We start from the raw sequence: 18926 nt of genomic DNA, 5'->3' as shown, positions 1-18926 counted from the left end.
GGATTTTATTGAAATATGTTTAGATCGATGTATTTTTTCACGGTTGATAGTGAAATCGGATGCGCATAAAAAGTGTATGCACTTTGTGCAAAATATAAGCGTTATACAGTTTGTTGCACACTAAACTGCAGACGATGCTACATCTAAATGGCCAAAGTAAATCCTGGCAAATGTGTACAAATTAAAAGAGAAGAATTCGCTGTATTGGTAAACCGCATGCGCATCAAGTGATTTTGAGGATTTCGCGATTTACACGCATTTCAAAATGAACATTACCCGATACAATATTATTTCAAGATTATACCCCATTTAAAGGAACCTAACATTTATTTGATAGATATCCATATCTTCTGCTAGATGTTAGCGTGTTTTCGAGAAGTGATTAGAATAAAAAATGTGATTTATTGCGTGAAATTTAACTAAAATAGAAGAAAAACTCCGACCTATTTTTCTTACATTTTGTTCAACTAACTCACAAAATAAATTTTAATAAATATTTTCTCTTACAAAAATTTTATAAATTTCCTCAATATATTTTTTGTTTTTTGCTATAATATGCAAACCGCTAAACGGATTTGTATAGTTTTGGTTTCATTTGAATCTTCGCGATGTTTAGATTACGTACATATTTTTTATATATTTTTCAGATGCATAAACAGCTTGAATTTTATTAGAACAAGTTGTAAACTACCAATTGTTTTGAATGTTTTCCTAATTTCCGCGAAAATTTACAACTTTTTCACTAAAGTTATGGGACCTCAGTAAACATATAGTATGTAGGGAGCCCCTAATAAAGAGAGTTTCTCAATATAATGATTAGAGTCTTTTAAAGATTTTTTCTTTTTATCAGAATTGAAACCGCCATAACTTTTGCGCGCAACAACCAAAATTAGTATCTCGAACAGATTTAAGAATGGGATTTTTTTCCCAATCTATGTACCAAAAATCTTTCATGTAGCTTAAAAAAAATTTTTAATTTTTTTTTATGGAAAACTAAAAAATTTTGTCTTTTCTTCATATGCTGTTGATTGTGTAGAAAACTCGGATACACATGAACTATGTCTGTTCCTGGCGAACAGATCTGGTTATTTGACTGTCTTCATCTAATGCCCTCATAAAGAATCCGAGAAGAAAGATTCGCCGTTTGTCAGACTTCTGAGTTATGGAGGGATGAATCTGTCGTTGACAAACAACGAATTTAATCTGAATTTCATATATAGTTAATAGATTATTACCGAAATACATAGAGACCACAATGTCTTTAATAGAGGACAAGGATGATTTCTCATAAAAAACAGGATGAGAATACCAATAGACTTTTGTGAGAAGACCAGTAAGACTTCTGACGAAAGAGGTTAAAGGTCCAATCTTAATTTTATTGTCATAGAACTTTACCTTTGTTTGCAAAAATGTAAAGAATCATTTGGATCAACAAAATAGGAATAGACTACACTTCAGAGGATAGTAAATATCCTGTGAATTGTCCTTTAAATTAGTATAAAATACCATTTGCATATATGTTTTCATATAATTTTCTTTTAAAATAAATAATGATTTAAAAATATGTTCTTGTTCCAAATTTAATCTTATGTTTCTATAACGTGGAAAAAAATTTGCCCGGAGTCGGAGTCGAGTTATTTTTTCCGACTCAGACTCCGACTCCGACTCCGAAACCCTGGTTTAAATCATTGGATTTTTTAAAGAATATATTTTTCCAAATTCGTGTTTTTTTAAAGAATATTTTTATAATTCGTTGATTTTTACAGATTATTTTTGTTTTCAAAATTGTCGATATTTTAATTTTTTTTTAAATTTGTGGATTTTTTTTTCAAAATGTGTACAGAATTTTTGTTAAAAATTTTGAGAGAATTTTTCCCTGTCAATTTTTTGAGAGAATTTTTCTTTAAAATCCGTAATTTTTTTAGACATTTTCTTCAAAATTCTTGAATTTTCTACAGAATATTTTTTTCAAAATTCGTTATTTTTTGAAAATATTTGAATATTAATATGAATATTTTTTGAAAAATCGTGGATTTTCTAAAGTATATCTTTTAAAATTTCAAAGATTTTTAAATACTATTTTTCAATTTTTTTTTTAATTTTTAAATTCGATACTTTTAAGGAATTTTTTTTTTAAAATTCGTGGATTTTTTTAAAGAATTGTTATTTCAAAATGGTTATTTAAATATTTTTAATTTTCTTTTGAAATAAATATTCGTTAAAAAATCCACGAATTTAGACAAAACTATTCCTTAAACATTATCGAATTTTGAAAAATATTCCTTAAACATTATCGTATCGTATAAATTTATATTCTTTAAAAAAATATTAAAAAGAATTAAGTTTCAGTGTTTTATTTATAAACGCTTTGCGGCAATAAGTATATTCTTCCTCATAATGGAACCTCTCAAATAAAACGCTTGCCGTTTAATTTTGTCATCATTTTTAATGCAAACGTTTTATTTGAGAGATTCCATCATTAGGAAGAATAAACTTATTGAGGCTAAGCATTTATAAATAAAACACTGAAACTTATTTTTTTACATTAGTATTTTTTTTAAATTCTTAGTAAATAAATTTTTGGCCACTGACCATAACCAAAATACAGCCAATTTAGGCTGAACATGTGGATAAAAACTTAAAATTGCCTGAAATGGGGTAGTACCGTTATATGGGGCATGTACCAAAAGCTGGTCCTATGTCTAAAATTTTTTTGTGCGGAAGTTTCTGTACCATTGGGAACTCCAAATGCAAAGTTGAAGCCAGTTCGGTCTAAAAATGAACATAAAATCCTCAAAATACCTGAAATCGGGTGGTGCCGCTATATGGGGGCTATAGGAAAAAATGGACCCATATTGGTTTTGGTTTCACATTCATGTATTGTCATCCAAATCTGAAAATTGTGCAAAGTTTTAGTCGGTCAACTGCAACTGTGTTAAAAATGAGTTACTAGATTTGAACTAAAAAAGACAACAAAGCAGGGTAAAAAAAAACACTGTAACATCCAACAATTATCAAACATATTTAAAAAAAAAATCAACGAATTTAAAAAAGTATATTCTTTAAAAATCCAGGAGTTTAAAAAATGCACTTTAGAAATTCACGAACTTTGAAAAAAAAATATTTTTTTTTTTTTAAATCAGCTAATTTAAAAAATGAATATTCTTTCAAAATCCTCGAGTTTAAAAAAATGCACTTCAGAAATTCACGAATTTTTAAAAAAATATTTTTTTTAAAAAATCAGCGAATTTAAAAAAGTATTTTCTTTAAAAATCCACGAGTTTAAAAAAATGATCTTTAGAAATTCACGAAATAAGCATTTGGTTATTCTGAAATATTTTCTTGTTGTTATGATCAGTTCCAAAAACCAATATTTCTGGCTATTTTACGCATTTCGAAGCTTCTTACAAATACCTTGGTTTACTGGCCCATAAAAAGATATTCGTTGGAAAAAGACACGTTTTTGTGGTTCTTTTCGTTTCTTTTGGAAACAATTTACATGTTTACGAAATTTCTGTGATCCTCGAAATTGGTTTCATTACATCTCTGAGCTTTTTTTATTATTTGTTATGCTAATTGTGTTAATTGTTCGCCTTTTTTACAAAGGCCGCAAAATACAATTTTTAACTTGTTTAACACGTAACTACCCAGGCCGCAAACCCTCTACAAGTATTTGACCCATATTTTATGTTTTTAATTTTTAATTTACTTCCTTAATACAGCAGAACAAAAAAAAAACGAATACAAAAACACAAAACAACGACAATTACAACACAACAGTTTTACACTTTGTGGTGTTGGCCTGCCTGCCAGGGCTGTCAAAATTATATTGCCAAGTGCTTACAACATTTTGCAAAAGTAATTATGTGTGTGTGTGTGTGCAGCCAAAATTCACTCATCATAGTTTGGCAACTTTTGTGATGCGGCTATTCACTAACTTTAATAACAGCAATTCAAAGTTCTGTAAAAGCCGAAACATTTTTTTTTATTTTTTAAAGTTTAATAATATAATTACAGAACAGAAAAATAATGCTCGAAAAAAAAAACAATTTTGTACTTGGACAAACTTTTGTGGCTGCCTGTTCAGTAGTGGACAAAGTGCAGTGGTTACAAAAACACTGGTGTGGGGACTGTGCACTTCCCTTCCTCTCCAAAAAAGGAAATGATTTTAATAACTTTTTTTCGTTGCCATTTAACAACAATAAATTGTTGTTGTGTGTTCAAGTGAAAACATATGTGTGGGTGTGTTAAATATTTTTAACAATAACAAAGAAAAAGAATACATTTTTTTGTTATTGTTATTTTTTTCGTTTAATTCAGTTAGTGATGGTATTTTTTTGTATCCTGACTTCCTTTGTGTTGTGGCTTTTGTTCATTCATCTTTCACTCATTGAATATTTCTTTTTCTATTTTGTTATTGTTGTTTTTTTACAGGAAATGGACTTTGGCACCATTATGTGTTGGGCCGATAACAATGTGGGCCAACAAAAGGAACCCTGTGTATTTCATTTAATAGCAGCCGGTAAACCAGAAATGCCATCCAATTGTACGGTCGTAAATCAAACCTCTGATTCATTGGAAGTCTATTGCCTTGAAGGTAAGTTCGAGAAGGAGAAGAGAGAGAGGGAGGCAGGAAGAAAATAAATAATATTTAAAATAAATATAAATGAAAAGGGTATGTGTGGGATACATATTTAGTATTAAATCAATATGTCGGGGGTACTGTAGAGTTCCACCTAAGTAGTGGTGACTAATGAAGTGTGCCTTCAGTTGAGGAAGCTCTAAGTAACTTTAAGCTTTCTAGGTGGAAAATTGATTTATACATTACCTTCTGATGTACATATCTCAAATCCATAAAAATCAAAAATTTTATAAAACACAAATATGTGCATTTTACACGAATTGAGAGCTTTATTAGTGCACTTCTGCCCCTATAACATATTTAAGTTTTCAACATATGTATGTATGTATAATATTTTTTTTTAATATTTATCCAATTTATTTCATCAATGTTTATTTATTTTCCAGTTCTTGGACTTTATAAGCAATTCAATTAAAAATATCAAATGTAGTTCTATGGATTTATGTATGTGTGTTATACATACATATGTATGAATATATATATTTTTTTATTTAAGAATTTTAATTGACTTCTGTTCCTCTTTATAAATAGAAATGAAAACATAACGACTGAATTCCCAATAATTTGTAATCATTCTACAAAAAAAAAAAACAAGATCAAATAAACAAAATAGAAATTCTCAATAATGTTTTATACATTCCATAAAAAAAAACAAGAAAATAAACAGAATAGAAACATTTGATGACTTTAAACAGAAATATTTGTCAGTTTTTAATATTTATATCAGCAATGTGGACACAAGCTGGGTGTACTCGTATTGGGTTATATTTCCCCTTAAAGCAGGCCACATATTTTAGTAATCCAAAAATTTTCAATTTTACGGGTGAGGAAGTAATGTGTGTAGGATGTCAAGTTATTTTGCAATGCTACTAAATATATTTCACAGTTCACTCAGACTGTCCCTTGAAATTCAAACATATAAATTTGTATGTAAAACATAATATTTTTATTAAATTGCAAATTTACATCTGCATTCGATTTATGTATGTCCAAAATATGGAATTTGTGATAAATATTTTCTTTGCGTTTTTGTTGTTGCCTATTTTTCAAATAAATTTCTATGAAATTTTATTTACTTGAATAAATTTAGTTAATTCAGAATTTGTATAGTTTTATTTACTTTGGTAAAAAATCTCAAATTGAGAATTTAAATTGAAAGAAAAGATTTTATAAATTGGTATGAAATATTTGATAATATAAATTCATGTTTTCAATGTTAAATGCTTTGAAAGATGTTACTCTTGCCATTTTTAATAAGTGTATTAAGTCCGGTTGAGTAAATTATGAGAACCATTATCAGGACAGCAAACATATGGGTGCCACAGAAGACGAATACTATTACTAATAATAATAACACTGTACAACACAATAAATAATTACAAAAAAATTCGGCCAGATTATAAAAGAGGATCGAAAAAAAGAAGACACGTAGGAAGTAACCTAAATAGGCGTGGCAAGTTCCGCCCATTTCTACAGGTTTTGAAATATTCGACATCAGATTCCGTGGAATCCTTGCATTTTAGGTATAAAGTGTCTTTGGCAATATTACTGACAACAATGCGAGGTATCTTTTTATAAAAATAATTAACCCTCATGCGAGTCACTGAAGGGGTCTTTTTGTTCCATTTTTTTAAAAACGTTTAAAAACTCCTTTAAAATGAGGTCGTATCAGATCAAAATATTCTACAAAATTATTTTTCATACAATTTTACTATAGGTCCCCGAATACACTAAAACTCTAAATTATACCTAAACGCCAGGACTCTGCCAAAAGTAAAATCACGTTTTAGGGTTAATGTTGTACTTTATCTGAGTTTATTAAGTTTTGTCCCACCAAACTTCATTCTAGATAGAAGATGTCAAAGACAAAAATATTCTCAATCAAATTTCAATATAAGTCTTCAAATAAATGAAATATGTATTTACAATATATATCAAGAAAATATATACATCAAATTTTCCAACAAAAAATCAAAATATTTATGGATAAATTTGTTTTGTTCTTTTTTCGAGTTGATGCATGAAAGTAACATAAAATTTAGTTTTAGACGAAAGGTGTTAAAAGAAGAAATATTCTACACAAAATTTCTCTGTAAGTCCCAGAACAAACTAAATTTCTAAGTAAAATACTCTGTTAAGAAAATGACGTTGCAAAATAAGATATTATAGGTAGAAATTATTTGTTAAAATTTTAGACTCTTAATTAAAATTTATTCCATACTGAGTCAAAATCTCCTAAAATACCTAACTTTTTGGGGATTGTGTCAAAAGAAAAAATGTTCCAAATCGAATTTCATTATGAGTATATGAACAAAAGAAAATTGTAGCTATAATATTTAACATCTCCAGAAGCTTTCGCTTTTTACATATATATGATTTAGGACCATATCTACCGTTTTTATTCGCATTTTCGTTATCTGCGGTCACAAAACATATTGTATTGATGTTTTTTCATAATAAGTTCTTTCAAAAGATCATGTGTGCTCGACCCAAACTGTTTTTGAAATATCTTTGGTGATATATATATAGGGAAAATATTGATAACCCAGATAGGACTTTGTAAAATTACGTATTTTAGTACTATAAACTAAAATAACGTCATCAGGATAAATCATAGGTTCCTGATATTGTATGCGAAAAAGCGGGATAGTCTACGGCTATTTTGCAGTGAATATATATCTGACATACGAGTCCTAACATCCATGATTTTGGCATGGCCCTAAATACTATAATGATGGCAGCTATTCACAAAATTGACTAAATTAAACCATTAAATCGAAGTAACTAGCCATATCCTAACTAAATTTGTTATGATCATTCATGATACACACATGTATGTATACTAATACTAATTATTCCACAAGCATCCCGGGCGGGACAAGGGAGACTTCTCTCATATCAATGAGTGCACCCCGATTCATATTAGCTCAATGGTATGGGACCTACTGCTTATTGCCGAGTCCGAACGGCGCACAATGGTTCAGAATAGTTTTTTCCTGGTCAAAATTCTGTAACTTTTGAACGGATAGAGATATTTTCACAACTCTTCTTTTGTAAGACAGATAACACAATCAGCTTTCTTGTGAATTATAAGCGGCCAAATTCCGTCTGGTAGCTGCAAAGGAATTCAAGGTCAAAGTTAAACTTTTGATTTTTTTAAAATTTTTCATCAAAATATAAGCGTTTTTGTATTTTTTATATCTTCTTATATATTATATATTAAAGGTAAAAATACCAAAAAACAAACAAACATTTCGAAAAAAAATTTAAAACTTTTTTTTCACAAATTTAAAAAAAAAATTACGAAGAATTTAATTTTTTTTTAAAATTTAAAAAAATAAATACTCCTTCGGTTTTCATAAAACTTATATAACTCATATAAAAACTCATATACTCCAAAAAAATGTTAGTTTGTGTAAAAAGCTGTAATTCATATGGGTATGAAAATGGTATGAAAAAACATGGGTAAAAACCCATGTAATTCCAATAAATTTAAAAAAGTGTTAAACGGACGGAACGAGAGCAAAAGTATATACGAGCTGAAAGAGGAGACTCTCGGGCATCTTTCTGTGAAAACAGAACATTTTTCCATGTTATTCCACAAAAGTTCTAGTCCAATAAATTTAGAATTTCATAAAATTTAGTACCTGAGGAAAAATAAAATAGCTCATGTTGTGTAAACGCTACTGTGATTTGTTTAATTATTTTTAAAGGCCACAATCCTACCTACCTAACAAAAAAACAATGAGCGCAATATCTGTTATAGTTTCCGAGAAATAGCTATTTCTTTCTCCAGAAGTTTGCAAAAATTACGTATTTCTCAAACATGCGAAAAATGTTCGTCTTTTGGGCCACCCCACGCCCGCACATTCCAATATTTTGACTTAATATTTTGGATTCCTTAGTTTCAATATGTTTACTATCGAATCCGATATAGAAATGAAATATCTGTGACAAAACAAAATTTTGATTTTTGGCCAGGAAAATCGTTTCTTGAACCATTGTGCGGCGTGTCCTAAGACACCACTTGTAGAGAAGTTTTGCATGGCTGAAATACTCAGGAAATACCGTCAACATCACTGAGGGGTATTTTGCCACCACCAACACAAATTATGTTGCCTGACTTGGGAATCGAACCCACGACCTTTAGCGTGCAAGGCGGGTGTGCATACCATTGCACCACAGTGGCACTAATACTAATACTAATACTAATACTAATACTAATACTAATACTAATACTAATACTAATACTAATACTAATACTAATACTAATACTAATACTAATACTAATACTAATACTAATACTAATACTAATACTAATACTAATACTAATACTAATACTAATACTAATACTAATACTAATACTAATACTAATACTAATACTAATACTAATACTAATACTAATACTAATACTAATACTAATACTAATACTAATACTAATACTAATACTAATACTAATACTAATACTAATACTAATACTAATACTAATACTAATACTAATACTAATACTAATACTAATACTAATACTAATACTAATACTAATACTAATACTAATACTAATACTAATACTAATACTAATACTAATACTAATACTAATACTAATACTAATACTAATACTAATACTAATACTAATACTAATACTAATACTAATACTAATACTAATACTAATACTAATACTAATACTAATACTAATACTAATACTAATACTAATACTAATACTAATACTAATACTAATACTAATACTAATACTAATACTAATACTAATACTAATACTAATACTAATACTAATACTAATACTAATACTAATACTAATACTAATACTAATACTAATACTAATACTAATACTAATACTAATACTAATACTAATACTAATACTAATACTAATACTAATACTAATACTAATACTAATACTAATACTAATACTAATACTAATACTAATACTAATACTAATACTAATACTAATACTAATACTAATACTAATACTAATACTAATACTAATACTAATACTAATACTAATACTAATACTAATACTAATACTAATACTAATACTAATACTAATACTAATACTAATACTAATACTAATACTAATACTAATACTAATACTAATACTAATACTAATACTAATACTAATACTAATACTAATACTAATACTAATACTAATACTAATACTAATACTAATACTAATACTAATACTAATACTAATACTAATACTAATACTAATACTAATACTAATACTAATACTAATACTAATACTAATACTAATACTAATACTAATACTAATACTAATACTAATACTAATACTAATACTAATACTAATACTAATACTAATACTAATACTAATACTAATACTAATACTAATACTAATACTAATACTAATACTAATACTAATACTAATACTAATACTAATACTAATACTAATACTAATACTAATACTAATACTAATACTAATACTAATACTAATACTAATACTAATACTAATACTAATACTAATACTAATACTAATACTAATACTAATACTAATACTAATACTAATACTAATACTAATACTAATACTAATACTAATACTAATACTAATACTAATACTAATACTAATACTAATACTAAAATAGAGCTTTATAATTACCCAGCTAAAATTTTTTTCCGAATTCGTTTCGAATTCTGGGAGAATTTCTGAAAAACTTCCGATTCTGTTGCCGAATTCGTACCGAATAGGGTACGAAAGTTGCATGAATGTGGTCACCGAATTCGGAAAGAATTTTCTAAGGAAATTCTAAAAAAAATTGAGTTTCGCTATGAATTCGGTCCGAATTAGGAGGTAAATTCTTGGAAATTTCGGAGAAAAAATCAGATTTTGTTGCGGAATTCGGTCCGAATTCGGAAAAAAATTTGGAAAATTCGGTGGAAAATTTAGATTTTGTGAAGAAAATCGGTCCGAATTCGGAAAGAAATTCTGGAAAAATTCAGAGAAAAGTTTAGATTTTCTGAAAAAAAAAAAAAAATCGGAAAAAATTCTTGGGCACTTAAAAAAAATCGGTCCAATTTCTAGGATAAAATTAGAGAAATAGGCAAATTTCTAAAAAAAATATTCAGAAAATCTCAGAAAAAAATCGGAAATCAGAGCAATAGGAAAAAATGTAAGCTGAGTAGGTATAGAAGTTTCTATTATAGAAACTTCGTTTTGATATAGCCCCAATAGAACGGTACCTCCCGATTTTCGGTATTTTTATGGTTGTGGCCTCGTTGTCGGTACATAACTTATTTGTCGGTATAGGTCAACGTTTTCATATAGCCCCTATAGAACGGTATTTTGAAGGTTGTGGTCTCAATATCCCATATAAAACTTTCCACAAGAAATGTCAGTATATGTCCACATCTTCATATATGGCCCAATGGTACCCCTAAATTTTCGGTAATTTGTTAGTTTAAGACACATTATTCAACCGGAATCTTCGCTGCAGTTACAAAACTTTATTTCAGAAATTTCGCGGTACATGCCGTCGTTTGATACGGCCCTCTTTGAACGATCTTCTGAATTTTCGCATTTAGTCTTCGCTAGGGGTACAAGATATTATAACAGGTACAGAACATCCCTTGCAAATATCAGTCAGTATTGGTCCATGTTTTGGTATAGCTCCCATATAAGGAGAAGATTTAATCACATTTTTCTGCAGAATTACTTGTTAATTGGAATTTTGTGTTTCCGGAAGATAGAAAACATACTCGCAAGAAACTGTCCATGTATGTATATCCGAGTTCCAGCCCCATGTACCGATTTGCCAATTTTATTTATTTCGAGGCTTTCTTGTCAAAATGATGTAATTTGTATCCAACAATGTTGAAAATTTTACCCATTAATTAGGATAATTTTATGCACTGCTTTGAATAATTTTATCTACCACTGTGGATAATTTTTTCCACCAATGTGAATAATTTTATCGACCACCGTGTTGTCAGAGGACACAAAAGCTGAATTCGAAAAATTTTAAATATTGGTCCATGTTTTGAAAAGAAAACGATGACGCCCCATGTGAGATCCTTTAAAGGGCTTTGCTTCATTTTTTCTTATAAGGTGATATTTTAGAATCTCAATGGGTAGAAAAACTCCACCAGAAAATGATGAATATAAAAAAGTAATTGTTATTTTCTTCAGAGATAAGTCTCCCTTATCCCGTGTGGGATGTTGTGGAACAATGTTTTTTTTTTGTTTGTTATTTTCTTCAATACAGTTCGTAATGGAGAGTATAAAAAGTTCGCACCGGCCCACAGAGGGCGAAATCATTGATCTAGCGGCGCGAAAGTCAAAAAATCAAAGTATAAAATTGCGAAATGTTTTCCATTATATCGATTACAGACACTCTGCAGACTAAGATTTTGTTTTTACTTTTTTGTTGTTGTAAATATTCACTCAGTTATTCAGTGTCAAGTGCAAGAAATTTTGACGGATCAGATTTTAATAAAATTGTTGCTAAAAACCTGATCTCATATTTGTTTAATTGTTAAATAAATTCGTAATAAAACTAAACAAAGTTTATTTTTTATTGATAGGGGAGGGTTTAAGTTAAATTAAAATAAAATGTTTGGGGCCTGAAGTTACATAGTTATAAAGCAATAAATTTTTAAAAATTATTATTTTTTGTATGTTTTTAGTGCAATATACTTTTGTTGGATGGAGCGTAACTACAAAGGTCCACCGAGGTTCGGTCCAGTTATTTTTTTAATAATTAAATTGGACTCCCTAGATTCCGAATAACCAAAATTTAGCTGCAAATATCTGCAAATCTTGCTGATAAATGGTCTTGAAAAATAGCTTAAATCCTCAAAATACCCAAAATCTGTCGGTACGGTTATATGGGGGATATATCAAAATGTAGACCTATGTTCGCAATTTTTGGTGGAGAATTTTTATGTCCACTGGGAACCCCAAATACCAAATTACACCTAATTTGGTCGGAAAATGTAGCTTTAAATCCCCAAACTACTGAAAGTCGGGAGGTACCTTAAAAGGGGCCTATACCCAAACGTGGATCTATGTCCACAATTTTCGGTGGAAAGGTTTAGTGATCACTAGGTACCCTAAGTACCAAATTACAACTAATTTGGAAGGAAAAGGTGGCTTAAATCCTCAAAATATCGAATATCAGGAGGTACCGTTATATGGGGGCTATACCAAAATATTTGCCTATGTTGTTCATACTTAGTCCATAATTACCCACAGACACAGATTGAGTTTGTGCAAAATTTCAGAAAGATATCTTCATTCGTTTCCATGTTATTAATTTCGCGCCGCTAGATCAGTGGTTTCGACCACTGTGCGGCCGAACTTAACGCCGTTCTTATTTGTTACTTGTTGTTGTTTCTCATTTTATTACTTCAGGTCGAATACCAAGCAACTCATAATTTCTGTCCCATCTTCAATGTAAACAAAAAAAATCAATTCCCTTCTAATATCCGTTTTATTTCTTTCATCAAAAAATATCGGTCAAATATTTTTACAATGAGAAAAAAAGTTTCCAAAACAAAAGAATTGACAAACAAAGAATTGCTTTATGGTATTCAATATTTGATATTTTGATGATCTTTTTGACACCTTTAGGTTTTGTTTGCATTCAGTTTTTTTTTTTTTTTCTTACCTGAAACCAGAAATTTGCCATATCTGACATTTTATTAAATACTGGCATTCATATAAAGGATTACAAAAGAATTTATTAGACCACTAAGGGGTTGTATGCAGCAACGCAAATGTTAACACAAATGTCTGTGGCAATTCAAGTCTTTGTTGGTAGGGAAACCAAGAAGAAGAAGCAGAATTAGGAGTTCGATATTGTTACTGTTTGTTGGTGTTAGTTGGGAACGAAGAACCAAGACCAAAAAGAACAGAACAGAAGAAAATCAAGTAAAATAACAATGGCAAACTGAAATTGATTGCATGATAGAAAATGCCAATCAACAGTGTATTCAATTCAAGAGTTTTCCTCAATTTCCGTTACATTCACACTTGACTCAGAGTGTAGATGGTGAAATGTAACAATGTGCATGTGAACGTGAACGTGTGCGAATGAATGAGTATGTATGGGAAATACATTATACTTGACAATTCTTTTGTTGTGTCTGTGTGGCTTCATGAGAGCAAAAAAAAAAGTTTGTTGTTTGAAGAGGAATAACTGATATTGTTGTTGTTCTTATTGTTTGTAGAAGCAAAAGAAGAAAGCAGGTCATTTAAAATGCTAAATATGTGTTGCTTTGTTTCGGTGCTACTGCCACCTATGGAGAGTTTCAATTATCCTTGTCACTTTTACGAATATAAATTACATAATGGAACAATCCAACTAACAGAAGGATAGACATATAATATCATTTAATATCTCAACTTTAAACCCTGTTCTTAAAATAGTTCATATAATCGTTTTGAAAATATAAATTAATTTTCATTCCTTTCCTCTTTTAATTTTTCAGGTTTTGATGGTGGCTTGCGCCAGTGGTTTTTGTTGGAAATCTTTGATCAACAAACCGCCACACTGCAGGCCAATATATCATCCAAATATCCCGTAATATGCGTCAATGGTTTGGATTCTGGGCGATTTTTCAAAATGTTTATGTATGCAGTGAATGTGAGAGGGCGCAGTGAGCCTGTCCTCCTCGAGGGTTACACACTAAAGGCGGCCGAGAAACAAACAGGTAATTTACTTCCTATCCCTTGGAGCCTTCATCAAAACATACAAGGCGTTCCAATACCAATTTGCCTTTTTTCTTTTTCTTACCAAAATTCCTGGCATTGTGAACACAAACTCATAAACATTTTTTAGACATTCTTCACTTTTCTTACTTCCAAACAAAAAAAAAAAAACAAAGTTGGGTTACATTTTCATTTCATCAAGTTGTTGAGTTGTCGAAATAATTTTGTTTTAAACAATTTTATGTTCTTTTCTCGTGTGCCTCCCCTAGGGGCCTTTTGCAACAACTTTCCTTGGTCTCCACTGAGTCAAAAAGGGGAAATAACAGTAAATTCTAGTAGCTTTCCTTGGCGTCAGTATTTTGTAGGTTACCATACCTTAAGGCCAAAATACTCCAGCAACATGCATATATTTTAACAATTTTCTTTTATTTTCTATTTTTTGTGTTTTTTTCTTCTTTGGTCTTGCATATAATTTAAAATTATGAATATTTCATGAGTTTTTGCGGAAAAAGCTCACACAAAGTAAACGAAAAGAAAATAAAATATGTTAAAAAATATTCTATTTACATATCAATTTTTACGGATGCTCTCCTCACTTTGGAAAGTCCACAAAACAAATTTTAATATTTGTTATTGTTGTTTTTTTTTGACATATTGTCATTGACTGGTAGAGATGCCAGTACCACGTAAACATAAATTTTTAAAGAATATTTTTTCAAGGACATCCCCAGCTATAAACGTGGATTTTTTAAAGAATATTTTTTCAAGGACATACTCTGCAATAAACGTGGATTTTTTAAAGAATATTTTTTCAAGGACATACTCTGCAATAAACGTGGATTTTTTAAAGAATATTTCTTCAAGGACATACTCTGCAATAATGTGGATTTTTTAAAGAATATTTTTTCAAGGACATACTCTGCAATAAACGTGGATTTTTAAAGAATATTTTTCAAGGACATCCTCAGCTATAAACGTGGATTTTTAAAGAATGTTTTGCTTAACGACGTCACCACCAATACAAGTGGATTTTAAAGGAAAATTTTTTCAAGGACATTTCACCAATAAACGTGGATTTTTAAAGAATATTTTTCAAGGACATTTCACCAATAAACGTGGATTTTTAAAGAATATTTTTTTGAAGGACATCCTCAGCAACAAACGTGGATTTTTAAAGAATATTTTATCAAGGACATCCTCACATATAAACGTGGATTTTTTAAAGAACATTTTATCAAGGACATCCTCACATATAAACGTTGATTTTTTAAAGAACATTTTATCAAGGACATCCTCACATATAAACGTTGATTTTTTAAAGAACATTTTTTCAAGGACATACTCAGCAATAAACAGGGATTTTTTAAAGAATATTTTTTCAAGGACATACTCTGCAATAAACGTGGATTTTTAAAGAATATTTTTTCAATTACATCCTAAGCAATAAACGTGGATTTTTTAAAGAATATTTTTTCAATTACATCCTAAGCAATAAACGTGGATTTTTTAAAGAATATTTTTCAAGGACATCTTCACCAATAAACGTGGATTTTTAAAGGAACATTTTTTCAAGGACATCTTCACCAATAAACGTGGATTTTTAAAGGAACATTTTTTCAAGGACATCTTCACCAATAAACGTGGATTTTTAAAGGAACATTTTTTCAAGGACATCTTCACCAATAAACGTGGATTTTTAAAGGAACATTTTTTCAAGGACATCTTCACCAATAAACGTGGATTTTTAAAGGAACATTTTTTCAAGGACATCTTCACCAATAAACGTGGATTTTTAAAGGAACATTTTTTCAAGGACATCTTCACCAATAAATGTGGATTTTTAAAGGAACAGTTTTTCAAGGACATCTTCACCAATAAACGTGGATTTTTAAAGGAACAGTTTTTCAAGGACATCTTCACCAATAGACGTGGATTTTTAAAGGAACATTTTTTCAAGGACATCTTCACCAATAAACGTGGATTTTTAAAGGAACATTTTTTCAAGGACATCTTCACCAATAAACGTGGATTTTTAAAGGAACATTTTTTCAAGGACATACTCAGCAATAAACGTGGATTTTAAAGCAACATTTTTTCAAGGACATCTTCACCAATAAACGTGGATTTTCAAAGGAACATTTTTTCAAGGACATCTTCACCAGTAAACGTGGATTTTTAAAGGAACATTTTTTCAAGGACATCTTCACCAATAAACGTGGATTTTTAAAGGAACATTTTTTCAAGGACATCTTCACCAATAAACGTGGATTTTTAAAGGAACATTTTTTCAAGGACATCTTCACCAATAAACGTGGATTTTTAAAGGAACATTTCTTCAAGGACTTCTGCATCATTAAACGTGGCTTTTTAAAGGAACATTTCTTCAAGGACTTCTGCATCATTAAACGTGGATTTTTAAAGGAACATTTCTTCTAAGACATCTTCAGCTATAAACGTGGATTTTTAAAGGAACATTTCTTCAAGGACTTCTGCATCATTAAACGTGGATTTTTAAAGGAACATTTCTTCTAAGACATCTTCAGCTATAAACGTGGATTTTTAAAGGAACATTTCTTCAAGGACTTCTGCATCATTAAACGTGGATTTTTAAAGGAACATTTCTTCTAAGACAACTTCAGCTATAAACGTGGATTTTTAAAGGAACATTTCTTCTAAGACGTCTTCAGCTATAAACGTGGATTTTTACAGGAACATTTCTTCTAAGACATCTTCAGCTATAAACGTGGATTTTTTTAAAAATATATTTTCAAGGACATCCCCAACAATAAAAGGAAGATTTTTAAAGATCCTTAACAATAAACGTGGATTTTTAAGAATATATTTTCAGAGACATTCTTACATATAAGTGTGGATTTTTTTAAAGAATATATTTTCAAGGACATCCCCAACAATAAAAGGACGATTTTTAAAGATTATTTATTCAAGGACATCCTTAACAATAATCGTGGATTTTTAAGAATATGTCTTCAGGGACATCCTCACATATAAACGTGGATTTTTCAAAGAATATTTTATCAAGGAAATCCTAAGCAATGAACGTGGATTTTTACAGAATATTTTTTCAAGGACATCCTCAGCAATAGACGTGGATTTTTTAAAGAATATTTTGTTCAACGACGTCACCACCAATATTTTTTCAAAGACGTCCTCAGCAATAAACTTGGATTTTTTAAGAATGCTTTTTCAAGGTTCTCCTCACCAATTATCGCGGATTTTTAAAGAATATTTTTTCAAGGACCAACAGACCACAAAACTTGGATTTTTGAAGAATATTTTTTCAAGGATCAACAGACCACAAAACATGGATTTTTAAAAAATATTTTTCCAACCAACAAAATGCAACAAAACGTCGATTTGTAAAAAAATATTTTTTCAAGGACCAACAGACCACAAAACTTGGATTTGTAAAGAATATTTTTTCAAGGACCAACTGACCAAAAAACGTGGATTTTTAAAGATTATTTTTTCAAAGACCAACAAACCAAAAAACTTGGATTTTTAAAGATTATTTTTTCAAGGACCAACAGACCGAAAAACTTGGATTTTTAAAAAATATTTTTTCAAGGACCAACAGACCGAAAAACTTGGATTTTTAAAAAATATTTTTCAAGGACCAACAATCCAAAAAACTTGGATTTTTAAAGATTATTTTTTCAAGGACCTTCTCACCAATTTTTTCAAGGCCATCCTCACCAATTAACGTGGATTTTTAAGAATACTTTTGCAAGGACCTCCTTACCAATTACCTTGGATGTTTGAAGAATATTTTGTACAGAAGTCTCCCCTTGTCACTTCGTAAATGTTCGTGGAAATAATATGTTTTCCACTTATATAATTAGTCCCCCAATGGCAACCTTGATTCTCCAAAAAAACCCTTATTTCCATTTGAAATTTTATTTGGTTTCATTACCACAAAAACCCCAAAAAACTCCACGGTTTTTTGTTTTTTTAATCGGAACTAGATTTCAGTTTATTAATGAAAATTCAAAGTTATCAGCCATGAAAATATGTTCGCCTCGAAGCCATATTAATTTCAACAAAGTTTATTGGTTTTCTCTCCAAAAAAAAATTTAAAAACCAAATCCAGCATCTGCAATGGCAATTGAATTCAATTGGGGATTTTGTGATAAAAAACCACAAAATAACTTTGCCCTTATTGATTGGATGGCGTAGAGGAAGGAGGATGTTATGAGCCCTCTGTTTTTTCGCCTCTTTGTTTTTCACTTTTTCAATTTGTTGTTTTCAATTTTCATTTGCCCTACGTGTTCTTGTTCCGAGGATTTCAATGAATTTTTTCGGCGGTCATAAAAATCTCTTTCGTTTTTTGGATGTTTGCTTTAATTATACCGAACTTCAAATATTTTGTGCAATTATGCGTTAAATATTTGTCCAAAATGAAAACTTTTTTATGATGATGATAATGATGACGACTATGATGCCATTTACAATGAATGGTCGATGAGTGGCAAAGGAATGGGGCTGGTTGGATTCCTGGAATGAGGAAGAGAAAAAATAGGCAAATATCTTTTGTTTTTTCCCGGGTGTTTTCATAAAAAGAAGGAATATTAGAAAGAAAATATAAATTGGAAT

At 29.6% G+C, this 18926-nt stretch overlaps 1 protein-coding gene across 1 annotated transcript in view; it reads left to right on the top strand.

Annotated features, from left to right (window-relative positions):
- The window catches only part of side-VI (sidestep VI transmembrane protein), a 456009-nt gene that overhangs the window by 412386 nt on the left and 24697 nt on the right, over nt 1–18926 (top strand). Inside the window, 2 exon segments of the mRNA XM_073969507.1 lie at nt 4435–4597; nt 14096–14317. Coding sequence (XP_073825608.1) covers nt 4435–4597; nt 14096–14317 — 385 coding nt within the window.

This window comes from Musca autumnalis, unplaced genomic scaffold (genome assembly GCF_047663935.1).
Source record: "Musca autumnalis isolate F117 unplaced genomic scaffold, ASM4766393v1 scaffold_1, whole genome shotgun sequence".
Taxonomy (NCBI): domain Eukaryota; kingdom Metazoa; phylum Arthropoda; class Insecta; order Diptera; family Muscidae; genus Musca; species Musca autumnalis.
This window is presented reverse-complemented; position numbering and strand designations above follow the sequence as displayed.